The sequence below is a fragment of the Bolinopsis microptera genome, chromosome 2 (assembly GCF_026151205.1).
Source record: "Bolinopsis microptera isolate Bmic1 chromosome 2, MBARI_Bmic_1.0, whole genome shotgun sequence".
In the NCBI taxonomy this organism is placed as follows: domain Eukaryota; kingdom Metazoa; phylum Ctenophora; class Tentaculata; order Lobata; family Bolinopsidae; genus Bolinopsis; species Bolinopsis microptera.
In genome coordinates, this window is record NC_087073.1 from 21,175,346 (window position 1) to 21,188,033 (window position 12,688).

General features: G+C 37.4%; 3 protein-coding genes across 3 annotated transcripts; all 3 read right to left on the reverse strand.

The window, feature by feature from the left end:
- Positions 1-13: 13 nt before the first annotated feature.
- Positions 14-2,247, reverse strand: LOC134811634 (ATPase family gene 2 protein homolog A-like). Its single transcript, XM_063818640.1, has one exon. It carries the CDS (start codon positions 2,222-2,224, stop codon positions 86-88), a length of 2,139 nt encoding a protein of 712 aa, XP_063674710.1. The 5' UTR covers positions 2,225-2,247; the 3' UTR covers positions 14-85.
- A 191-nt stretch (positions 2,248-2,438) lies between these two features.
- On the reverse strand, positions 2,439-4,366 carry LOC134811636 (uncharacterized). The gene is made up of 2 exons (XM_063818643.1): positions 3,708-4,366; positions 2,439-3,466 (listed from the first exon to the last, which is right to left on the reverse strand). Exons 1-2 carry the CDS (start codon positions 3,964-3,966, stop codon positions 3,024-3,026), a joined length of 702 nt encoding a protein of 233 aa, XP_063674713.1. The 5' UTR covers positions 3,967-4,366; the 3' UTR covers positions 2,439-3,023.
- Positions 4,367-4,445: 79 nt separating this feature from the next.
- LOC134811635 (leukocyte receptor cluster member 1-like) lies at positions 4,446-5,327 on the reverse strand. Its single transcript, XM_063818642.1, has one exon. It carries the CDS (start codon positions 5,325-5,327, stop codon positions 4,446-4,448), a length of 882 nt encoding a protein of 293 aa, XP_063674712.1.
- Positions 5,328-12,688: the final 7,361 nt, after the last annotated feature.

The window sequence follows — 12,688 nt, forward strand, 5'->3', positions numbered from 1 at the left end:
AATGCGATAACACTTTAGCAAAACGATGCTTCATCATTAATACAAATTCGTCCAGAAAAAAGCTTCAAAAGTAAACAACACTTTTTTACAATCTATTCCTAGAGAAATCTTCGTAAAGTATAAGTGACTCGGGTGAAGTTTGAGGAGAAATGTCATTAATAGCAGTCTGGAGTATTTGCGGGGTGACGACACCCGCTGTAATAGACTCAATAGCAGCATTATGGCACACAGCAACCACCTCCGCTCCAGATAACCCCTCTGTTATTCTAGCACATTCCTCAAAGCAGAGCCCTTCGTGAGGAATTCTCTTGAATTTGAGCTTGAATATCTCCTCTCTACACTGCAAGTCAGGCAGAGGAATGTAAACTAACTTCTCCAGACGACCTGGTCTCAGAAGAGCCTTGTCAATGCGATCAGGACGGTTTGTAGCAGAGATAACAACAACTCCCGTCAGACCCTCCACTCCGTCCAGTTCCGTGAGAAGCTGGGCTAGAACCCGGTCGTTCACCCCACTCCCCCTGTCAGCCCCACGGTGGCTTGCCAGCGCGTCTATTTCATCAAAGAATATAATAGCAGGTGCTGCTGACCGAGCCCTGGAGAAGAGATCTCTTATAGCTCTCTCACTTTCCCCCACGTACATTGATAACAGTTCAGGTCCCTTTACAGACAGGAAGTTCAAGTTGGATTCAGTGGCGAGGGCTTTAGCCATCATAGTTTTACAGCAGCCGGGAGGTCCGTATAGGAGGACACCTCTAGGTGCAGTTATCCCCATCTCCCTGTACTTGTGCTGGTGTATTATTGGCCAGCTTATTACCCTGGTAAGCAGCTCCTGCACGTTCTGCAACCCTCCGATATCAGTCCACCTCACCTCCGGTACTTCTATCTTTATATCGTTCATTGAGCGGGGCGGTATCTTAGTAAGGGCAGTGAGGAGGTGAGAGATGTTGAGTTTATCTTTTCCAGCTAGCAGCAGTGCTTGTCTGCACACATTGCAGATATCAGCTCCAACGTAACCATTAGCTCTAAAAGACACTGATTTAATGTCTTCTGACGAAAGTTCGCTTTCTATTTCGGTAAGGAAATTCTCGAATATTTCAGTCCTTATCTCTGATGTAACAGCTGGCATTTGAAGTTGTAAAGGGAAGAACTTGTGAAGAGCTGGTGGTAAGTGAGTTGCAGTGGCTAACACAAACGCACTTCGGGGTAAAGACTTTAAGAAGTTTGAAACACGGTCTATTTTCCCGGTGGGATCATCTCCAATAGAATCCAACCCATCAAGAAGAACAACCTTCACATTATCATCACAAGGGATGGGCTTTACAAACTCCTGGACACAACAACTTGGCCACTGTTCGTTTGACAACATTATGGTTTGACACAGTAACGTTTTACCAGAGCCAGAGGGCCCAGTGATAAGTAATGTTTGCGGAGGGCCCATAGATCCGAAAACACTGGGACTCTGCAATGTCTGTTCCAAAATATCCTGAATGTCGCTACCGATGCTCTCTACCCCGATTATTTTAGGTAACGTTACAGGGAGTTGCTTGTCCACAAACTTGGACGTTGGAAGAATTTGGTAGTAAACATCTGATATTGAGGCTTCAGATAACTGAGCAGCTAAAGAGGGAACCCCATTTGAATCAGTGGAATTACTAGCCTGTCCAGAAATAGGTATAACAGAATCTATAATAATGCTGATTTTTTTGCTGAAATAAGGAACAGAAATCTTCTGTCCTTGAAATACCACTTTATTCTGTAAAACGAACGGTAGGTAGCTCTGATCGATATCCCCCTCGACAGAGACAGTAACTTCTGCAGCTGATTTGAAAGATTCAATGGGAATAAGAGTGACTAGTCCCCTTTGTTGGCAGGAAAAGCCCACATGGTCGAGAAGGAGTGAGGTATCAGGCCAGCACTCCATCACATCTGCTGCTATCCTAGCAAAGCAGCCTATTTTTATACCTATCTCCTTCATAGTGTCGGGGTGTAAGTGACAATATGCAGTGTCTTTGTAAACAGGAGTCAGTCTTACCAACCCCTCACCAATACAGGGTCCAACAGTGTCACACTCATGGTGTGACATGGTCTTCAGTTCACAACTGCTGCACTTTACCCAGGTCTGCTTGTGTTTGGGACCAGCTCCCCGGGTAGGTGTACGTCTGGAGGGTGTACCTTTAGGACTTTGCTGCACCATCTGGATATATCCTAAAATATTATAATACATTAGAAGAGTGGTGGTTAATCCTAATCCCTTGTTGTGTGCCACACAATACACACATTAGAATTAGAAACGTATTTATACATAATAGATACAGGGTGAGGGTACAATCGTCTTTTATCTATTTTCAAACTTTATTCCTTAGTCTACATATAAAATGGTATGAAATGTAATTGGTTGTTTTCAATTGAGTTGTTAGAACAAGGTATACGACATAGTCTGTATTCCGTAGTTAGTCAGGGTATCACAGTGCACATTTGTACAAGAAAATCAGAGCAAATAAAACTGACACTATTCAAACTATTTAAGCTCAAATAGTTCCTAAGCTGATTACTGAGACCAGCTAAATTATATATATCCTGCATAACATGATATACGACGAGGGTAATGATCCACCTTGTACATATAATAGACATAAAATAACTAGTATTTATGAAGGAGCAGTATAGCACTGTGCTGGCAGTAATTAATCCCCCCCCCCCCCCCCCTGTGACATAATATATACTATATATTTCAGTAAATAATTTTTCCACAAATTGTAATGTTAGAATAAAGTAATCTTGAGTCTGGATATTAGGATTAAATGAGATCACTGTCGTAACGTCCCCCCCCCCCACCCCCCTGTAACATAATATACTATATATTGTGCGTGCTCATCCTTTTCATTTTCTGAGCTGTTGCAGGAAATGTGATTGTTATTAAATGATCAAAAATCTCTAGAATCAATTAATCAATTAGGAAAATATCAAAAACTCATAAAGTGGTATGATGTTTAAATTGTAAAATAAGACGTCTCCTCAACAGCTCATTGAGTAAACACATTAGAAAGGACACTTTTAGGGATGTTACCACTTCTAACACTAGACTGAGCGATTCTTCTTTGTTTTGGTTCTCTAGAAGAAACAACATTGTCACTTGATTTAACTGCTGTCCCTTTCTCTTCCCTTTTACGTTTAATTGCGGTTATTTGCTTGTTCTTATCCACTTGCTCTAAAAAGAAGTTTGTTTCCTTTTTCACTTGAGTCATTTCTTGCTGCAATCTTTTTTTACGGACTGCTGAATTGTACGCAAGTTTTTCTGTAAGATTGGACCATTTAAAGCGGGGCAGGTACTTCATTGACCATATGTCGTCGTGGTAGTAGCTCCCTTTCTTACCACCGATTATGTTTCCATTCAAAGATTGTACAACAGCTTTCGCAATTCTTTTCTTTTTGAATTCCACCCACCCCTCCGTAAACTTTTTCTTTCCTGAAAATAAACTTGCTGAATTTCAAGAGTCCAAAAAGGAGATGAAAACTATTTTAATGAATATCAAACGATTGGGTAGTAGTTTTCCATTGAATCTGAAGTAAACCTTTCCTTGTAATGAAATATTATGTCTTGAAAAGTAAAATAGTATAGTACTAGTGTAACCTGAGCAATTAAAATCTAAATAATAACACCCCAGATAATTAGGGACTAGTAGGGTGTCCCTACAGATTAGGCTTACCTGAACCACCACCCACTTTTCTCCTTTTCCGTATTTCAGTGTCCTCAGGCTGCAAGAATATCTTGCCTACCTCGCCATACTGTGACATGATATTTCTAACTTTGTTTGGTTTCATATAAGGAGGAATAGAGCTGAAGTAGATTATTCCAGGTTTTGAGCCTGATTTCTTTGAGGGCAGTTCCTTTTTCCCTAAGTCTAACTCATCTTCTTCCTTTTCCCCTAAGTCTAACTCCTCTTCTTCTTTCATTGAAATTTCCATAGATAAACTGTGACAATAATTTGAAAATCAAAATCAATCCATGTGCTATTATTGTGTGTATCAATACATTATTATCAATATACATTCACTATAATTTATTATATCTCATATGGATCCAAAAACTTGATGAAATGAACACGAAAATAAAAACAGCTTTATTTGATCTAGATCTTTCCCAACCAGCTAGGCTGTGACATCTAATTATGATGTACAATCCTCAGTACATTTGTTTACAAATTGGAATCAATTTTAACTGAGCTTCACTGGCTAAAAACAATAAATCTGAAAGTTGAAAAATAATTTTAGTGAAACATTTAATTTCAACAAATTTTTTTTTTATATACAGACAAAACTATTCTGGTGCAATGAAAAAGTGTAAAAACATGCCAATAACTGCACTAAATGCGATTGCTTTCATATTTTTCACAAAAATAAATGAAAATAATCTACATTTTAATACCCTTTCAAATCGGAAAATATTATCTTCTGTTGTGACTATAATTGGATCTAACATAAGTGGGATTGAACTGACTATTATACTTCTGTTTCATCACTGGCTTAACTAAATCATTGTCATGAGTTTCAACTGATTTTGAATAATTAGGGTTTAACAGTTTTTCAGCAGTAATATGCTCTGCCTGCTCGCGTTTAAGCCTTTCTTCACGAAGCTGTGAGATTGATTTTGATTTACCCTTATCAGAGCTGGAGGAGGAATGTCTCTTTTTCTTTTTAGCTTTCTTTTTATTGGCTTTCTTTTTATTAACATTAGAACTCTCTTTAGAAACAAGCTTTCCATGTTTTTTACGTTCATTAGAAAACTCAACAACTTTATCATGAAAATCAATGTCAACAAAAACTGTTTCTGGCTCTGCTGGAATGGGTGTTGCATAATCGACACCCTTTCTCCTTTTGTTCATTTCATTAAGGGGATCCATTAAATCAATGGGGTCATACCGTTGCTTTCTTTTTTGTAAATGTTTAAGTTCGTCTGGATTTTTCTGATACCATGGTTTATCAACAGCTAGCTCACTAGAGCCTTGTCCTAGTTGCTTTAAATATCCTACTTTCATTTCCCAATTCTTTTGTTCATCAGCTTTCTCTTCAGATGCACCTTTGTTCTGAGTTTTATTTTGTAAGTTTGAAAACAAATCTATGTGCTCCAACTTGTGAGCAGCAGCTTCACCTTGATATTTAGAAGTTGCCCGTGTCCTTAGCAAAGCAAGACGAGACTCACTCTCTGCTTTAAGAATTCGTTCCTGTTCTTTCTCCCCTTCCAATCTAGCGTTTTCTTCATCTTTGAGTACCCGGGCCACATTTTCTTTAGTTCGTACATGCCACTTTTTCTTCGGCAAAATGTTCATTGGAACCTCCCGTTACTTGTATCAGTTACCTATTTAAGAACACATTAACATCATCTGAATTTATAATAGATACGTATATTAATCACTTTTTTAGTGTATTGAATTGAATCGAATTAGAAACGTTTTTGTACAATTTTGCAACACAAATGAATAGTCAATAATTTATACAAAATGATGATTTTTATGTGTTGCAATATGCTTCCAGTAAGAAGCATGTTCTTTTGGTATGCCAACTAATGCCAAAATTTATATCACATTCTAGTCTACAGGAAAAATAAATCAGGGCAAATAAGCTGCCCTGGAAGTTGGAACTAAGTTGTGAACAAAATTCAGGAGGGGGAACAAAATTACAACAAAGTTCTTTTTAAATCCCAGAAAAGTAGTTGCCTTTGAGGTGCACACGAGAGCGAATAGTGAAACTGGTATGCAAAAATTATCCTAAATTGCTTTGCAGAGATTTTCATTATCGTTACAATGCGAAAATTTCTTTTTGTCTGTGCGACCGCCCTCGTGCAAATTGGATAAAAAATAGGAAGTTGCTAAGCACAAAACTAATAACTTTGTTTTACTGATAACTTCGTTTAACTGGTAAGGACTTTGTTAAGGCCAGAGGGGGGGGGGGGTAAAAGTCGTTTTTCCAGTTTTCACATATTTGATCAGAGCTGCTGGAGACAAACAAGAAGAAACCTTACGTTTTTGAGATATTGCGCGCCAAATATTGAGGTTTACCTGTAATTACATGTAAAACTTTAACTTAAACTGCTAAAAGTTTTAAAAACCCTAACTTGAAAAGACTGGCCACAACCAGAAGCTGAAACACTAAAACATCTCAAATTGTACATCATTTTCCGTATTTAGTAGCATATCTATACAATTTTTGCTTTAAGGTGAGAAGATGTTTATTGAGATACTTTATGTTGGGAAAATCAATATCATAAACCAAAATTTTTCTAAAAATGAGGTTCACTATCATGAAACTCTGTAGTAGTAGTAAAAATATGATTGTTAACCTCGCTAGAGACCATATTACACTGGGATCGGTTTATCAATTAATACATTGTTATACATGTAATAAAACATTTGCCCAAACATCTTATTAAGTTTTTGAGGTTAACATGTGATTGGTTGGCCCGATATTTAATTCAACAAATGAGAGGTTAACCTCATTTTTAGCCATTTACGAGTGAACTCTTCTATTCAAATATGGTCAGTCCAAATCACCTTTGTCACATAATCATATTTGAGGCATTGGAATACAAATAGATAACAAAAGTAAGAATCGTATGTAAATAATTCTTTAAGTACCAAAAGTGATGGTTAACCTGTATTTTTACTGGAGTGAAATAACATTTTAATTTTAATTTTAGCAACCTCAATCTTGTTGACTTAATTTTGTAAAAATCAGTTAACCTCATTTACCAAAAATAGTTAAGCAGTAACAAATATGTTAATGGCAGCAACATTTTTGTCATCAAAAAATAATTTATTCGAAAAATAATATTTTTGTAAATTTTTTTGAGCATTTGCATTTAGGGGGCCGCGCACTCATGCGCGGCGGGTCATACGACGAATGACACACAGGGGGGCATAAACCAGTTTTTCGATAATTTGCTGCCATTTGCATGTAGTCAAACAGCGCCAAAAGCAATCAACCTTATAATATCGCTGCATTTTGCAAGTCATTATGCATAATTGAATTACATATATTCGTATGCGGCGCTTGGCTTGCATAATGCAGCAATTTCGCATTGGACTAGAGCAACTGCAAACTGTGTTAATTTCTTTTGGCAACGCTTGACTACAAATGGCAGCGTTTGATCAAAAACCTGGTTTTAGTATGATATTATTTGACGGATGTTACTCGTCTAAATTTCTTCAAAGTAGCGATATGGCGTGCGCAGCTTTTTTCTTGAAATATTATGGCCCGATGGCAAGTGCTACGAAGTAGCGCGCAACGGGCCAGACCATTAACAATGGTCAAGATATTATGTATAATTCTAATCAAAAACGTTAAATTAAATTTGACGCTCACAGGTCCTTGTATTGTAGGTTTTTAAACTAGCATGACGCGCGCCGAGTTTGACTCGCTGGAACAAATATTTTATAAGTATCACCAGTTTTGGAGGACTTTACCTTGGGACCTCAGGCTATTATGTTCATAAACATAGAGAATAGAGATTAGGCGGAATGACAGGCTGAGCGCGGCCCAGTAAGGAGGACTTCGCCGCTTTGACACGCCGCGCGAACTAGCATTTTTGCTTCGCATCGATCGTTGCTCTGCTTCGCAGAGCAACGATCTCGATGGGTTGACATCGTCAACCAACACCAGTTAAACAGGTCCTCGAGATCATGTGATCGCTACGAGAGTTTTTGTAAATGCGCGGCGCACCTTCAAGCTTAAATTCTTCACCTTATTACAGAGGCAGCCAACCAACGCGCGGCATTATTTTTATGATTTATCAGCTTCTTGGTGACCAAAGCAGGTTTGATGATAAGTGGCATAATGACAACTCTAACAGCTTTGGGTTGTCTTAAATAATTAATAAAAACGTGCAGTATTTATGTAAATAAATACTTAAATATTACAGTTTTGTACGAACCACGTCAGATTTAATATGCATTAAAGAATTCAGTAAGTTAGCTTTTAATGTACACTTTAGTTGGTAGTTCGAAAATGTAAACCAAACTCTTTTCATCAGCTGCGCGCCGAACCACACAGGGGGAGCTGAAACCAGGTTTTCGATCAAACATTGCCATTTGTAGTCAAACGTCGCCAACAGTTGCTCTCGTCCAATGAAATCGCTGCATTATGAAAGCCAAGCTTCGCATACGAATGTATGTAATTCAATTATGCATAATGGCAGGCAAAATGCAGCGATTTAATTGGACGAGAGCAATTGTTGGCGACGTTTGACTACAAATGGCAGCGTTTGATCGAAAACCTTGTTCCAGCCCCCCCCCCCCCCCCCCCCCCCCCCGTGACCAGTGTTTCTAAGTATCGTCTACTTTTGTACATTTTGTAAATTTTAAGTGTAAATTAATTTATTAATTGATCACTTGTACAAATATCAAAAATTATTTTACTATATTAAAACTGAAAACAATTTCATTTCTTTGAAACGATTAATTTGACTTTAAATATTCAAACTAAATGTGAATTGATGGTGGGTATACAACAAAATTTTGTTTTACTAAAATGTCATGTTGTTTTTATTGTAATATGTTTTTATTGTTATTAATAGATACCATGACCAACATTTAAAACTTGCTTTCCTAACTCAGCGTGCGGCTTTTGTAGCGTATACGTCGCTTTTTTTCTAATTGGTAGTTAGCGTGCACATGCTTTTTTTGAAGCCCGCGAATGTATTGATTATAAACGATTACGTGAATTGTGGCACACTAACTTCCAGTATTTTATACAAGTTGCACGTAGCAGGCCATGACCTCCTCTGGAAGTGCTTGTCTCTCCGTCGTTAACCCGACGGGGTTGCATTAGGGGCGGTGGTAACAGAGTTTCAAGACGCTCAGAGTCTGTTCACTGTTGTCGATATCTATGTGTAATATATTTATGCTATATAATTTGGGAGTCTCTCTCTCTCTCCAGCAGCAGGAGTTGTAGAAATGGGGACGCGTTGTGAAAGCTACCGTAAGGAAGGCTTACAGTCGAAGCTGACCAATCAGAAGAAGAACTTCCAATGAGCATCCACACTTTTTTTTAGTGCGATGGAGGTCGTAATTCACTTAACCCGATTAAAGATTCGGAGAAATGACAGTCTGAGCGTTACTTGGAGACCCAAGCTATTATGTTCATGAACATAGCCTGGCATATTTAAACCCTCTTAAACGCCCAAGCGGGCGAATTTTTGTGATTTAACAATCCACCAATAATCAGATTTTACAATCTAACTGAGTGTACAGCTCTTGTAGTGTATACGTCACTTTTTTCCAGTTGGTAGTTAGCGTGCACATGTTTTTTCCCGAGGTTGCAATTGATTATAAATGATCATATGAATGGTGATCATGCGCACACTAACTTTCAATGTGCATCCGCACTTTTTTTCAGTACGATGGAGGTCGCAATTCAGTGGCGTTGCCTGTTGGCAAAGTGCTAGTAATAACCAAGGATGGCCACCTTTTTAAATTCATAACATTCCTAGCTATAGCCTAGGTAGTACGAAAATCGAAAAAAAGTAAAATACAATTTTTAAGTAAAATACAATTTTTATTTTCCACAGAAGAATCAATACATATTGAATTATAAATATCCGATAATTCCATTAATAACCATTAAAAGTTGCTTTGTCATTTGTAAAATCAAAAACGAAAAGCCCCACGCTGAACGCGCGCGGCATTTTTTCTGCAGCTGCCTAGCTTCAAGCTTGTAGCCGCTAACATCAAAGCCGCCGCGCGCGCCCAGTGCTGGGGTGCATTCTCATTAACAATTAAACTTGGTCAAAGATATTTATATACAATTCCTAAATTAAATCAATAATCATGTTAATATGAGTATTCAACACTACTCGACAACAAATATTTGCCGGCCCATCAACGATTAAGTCGCCGAAACAAAAATCAAATGTTTGCTTTTTCGTTTCGGGGACTGTTTGAACTCAGTACTATATCCGACTAATCACACTTTATAATGGTTAAAATACAAAGTAAAAAGATTTTCCTCGATGGGCCGGCATTCGCAACCGCGAAACGTTTTGAGTACGACAAACGATGACACCACCACCGGCCGTTAATTGATAAGTCCATGGGTGACGGGATAAAGTTAAAGTAAGATGTGTAATTTCATATTGCCTATCACCTATCACCTAAGTTACTTTGCATATACTGCTTCTAGTTACACGATAGCGATCTCAGTTCCCAATAACGTGTGACCCAACAGAGGGGATTGTGGAAGGACACGTACATTTTTCATTAACACGTGCCCTGATTACCCCCTCCGTTGAGCTACTAAACGGGGAACGTTGACCGCCAGTCTGTAGTCAGATCGTTAATAAATTATACTTTAAAATTGGTTGCCGGGTGATGGTGTCAGTGAGAGACGTTAAGTTAGGTGAAAATTGGTACAAAAATATAATAATAATCTAGCAGTTTATCTCAAAGTTAAAATCACTATTTGTTAAAGTATACAAACAGTTCTATTCAAAAGAACAAAGTCCGAGAGCAGAGAGAAGATTTGGAGACTATACACGCATATGTGGGGTTTAAATTTGGTATTAGTAATTTTAGGGTTCGACCGAAAATGTTGGTCGGTTGGTTAATAGGGAGCAGTCACTGTCATTAGAATTATCAGATTAGGAGCAACAATTAGAATCAAATTGGACATATTGTGTATTGTGTATTGTGAAATCAGTGAAACCTAGAATGGCGCCAAAATGCTAGCGCGCCTTGTTATGCGCGCTAACATACTAGCTGCTGAAAATAAAGAAGTATATGCATGATAATGTCGTTTGGCGGTAGCGCCTGCCGATACCTGGATTATATTGTGTTTAACTTAGAATTCAAGTGTCTGCAGTGAAAAAGCAGACACTTAAAAATTAAACAGCTGCCCAACTGAAATTGCCAGTCGCCCAACTCACTTTGAACATTGGTCATTTTCATGTTGCTGAGCCTTGAAAATATTCCTGTCCCGATTTTCTGGTGTTATACAGGGTGGGCCTCAAAAGTCTACCCATCCTTATCTCTTAAAATTGTAACAGCTCGCTGAGATCTCACTAATTATTTGTAAAACAAAAAGTGGCATAACTTATGTTCTGATAAATATTTTTGCTTCTAAATTTCACAGAATGTTAATAACAAGTACTTACTTTGCTTTGTGTGATTGCGAGCTTCACTGAGCTTATTTGACCAATTTAGCCCCTGAGTGTGCTAGCTTGAATTTCTCACCCAGAACTGTTTACATTGGTTAATAAAAACCACCAAAAAAAATCCTGGGTAACAAAATAAAAAAACCAGCGATTTATTCACGTTTTACCAATTCTATTCACATGGATCCATCGCACATTCCATTCTCTCTATATTTTGACTGATAAGGACTATCACAGATGATTCTTCCTGCTTGTTTATATCGTTCTTCTCACTTGGAATGTGCGATGGATCATGGTGAATAGGATTGGTAAAACATAAATAAATCGGTGGTTTTTTAATTTTTTTACCCAGGATTTTTTTTGGTGGTTTCTATTAACCAATGTAAACAGTTCTGGGTGAGAAATTAAAGCTAGCACACTCAGGAGCTAACTTTGTCAGACAAGCTCAGACTCACACTAAACTTTACACGAAGTTGTGTCTAATTATGATTGACATTCTCTAAAAATTTGAAGCAAAAATATTAATTAGAACGTAAGTTATGGCGCTTTTCCATTCTGAAATAAAATAATTAGTGAGATCTCAGCGAGCTGTTACAATTTAAGAGATAAGGATGGGTAGACTTTTAAGGCCCACCCTGTATCATGTTAAAATTTTAATTCCCGAATTTTTAAAATGTTAATCTAATATCGAAGTTAATTTAACATTTTTAGTCATGCAACTTAAAAGTGAGTAATTATAGAAAGTGTTTTATTTAGATAGTAGATAATGATCAAAACTCAAAATTGGTTAGACAACTTTGCATGCAGTTAAAATGTAATTGTCAGTATTGACAAGTTTTGAAACTTATTGTGTTCGATTAACCGTTCAAGGGTTAATCGAACACAATAGAGGTCCATGTTGATCCAATAAGTTGATTCTTTCCAGCCCTTACCATAGTCGGAGTAGAAGTTGACTGTCTCTTCATCTCTTGTCTGGATGATGAGCGGGCAACGGTGGTCTGTCTTGTCAGGATCATGGTTGCCAGAGCGATGACAGCTTATCATGTGGTCCTTCTTTATTATTTCTGCAGGTCTCCCTGGCAGAGCGGCGAATACGTGGGGACCTCATTGAATCTTTTAAAATGATAAGTGGTTTGGCCAATTATGTAGTCAAACATAATCTTTGATATATATATATAATATATATTTAAACAGTAATTGAATCCCACTGATTTAGTGATTTTGTCTTGTCTCATGATAGTAGAAATTAGTAAATTTAATGTTCTTCCACAGTCTATATTATTTGTTATTTTTATAATATGACTCTGATATGACATTTGTTAACTGTATTGTAGCTGCATGGTACAGATAGAATAGAGATGTCTGAGGGTGGTCTACATATTATAATTTAATAATATTCCATTTATCTATAACCACTGGTAATTAACGATTAATTTTAGTTATTTGAATTTGGAAAGTTTGTGTATTTTGATTTCATTAATCAGTTATTAATGCAGGAAAGTTTGTCATGTTAACACGAAGTAAAATATCCTCTACAGCTGCTGA

Coding starts and splice junctions, on each gene's coding strand:
- LOC134811634 (XM_063818640.1), bottom strand. CDS start 2,224: ATGTATTATAATATTTTAGGATATATCCAGATGGTGCAGCAAAGTCCT.
- LOC134811636 (XM_063818643.1), bottom strand. CDS start 3,966: ATGGAAATTTCAATGAAAGAAGAAGAGGAGTTAGACTTAGGGGAAAAG. Junction 3,467..3,707: donor AAAAGTGGGTGGTGGTTCAG/GTAAGCCTAATC, acceptor GTTTATTTTCAG/GAAAGAAAAAGTTTACGGAG.
- LOC134811635 (XM_063818642.1), bottom strand. CDS start 5,327: ATGAACATTTTGCCGAAGAAAAAGTGGCATGTACGAACTAAAGAAAAT.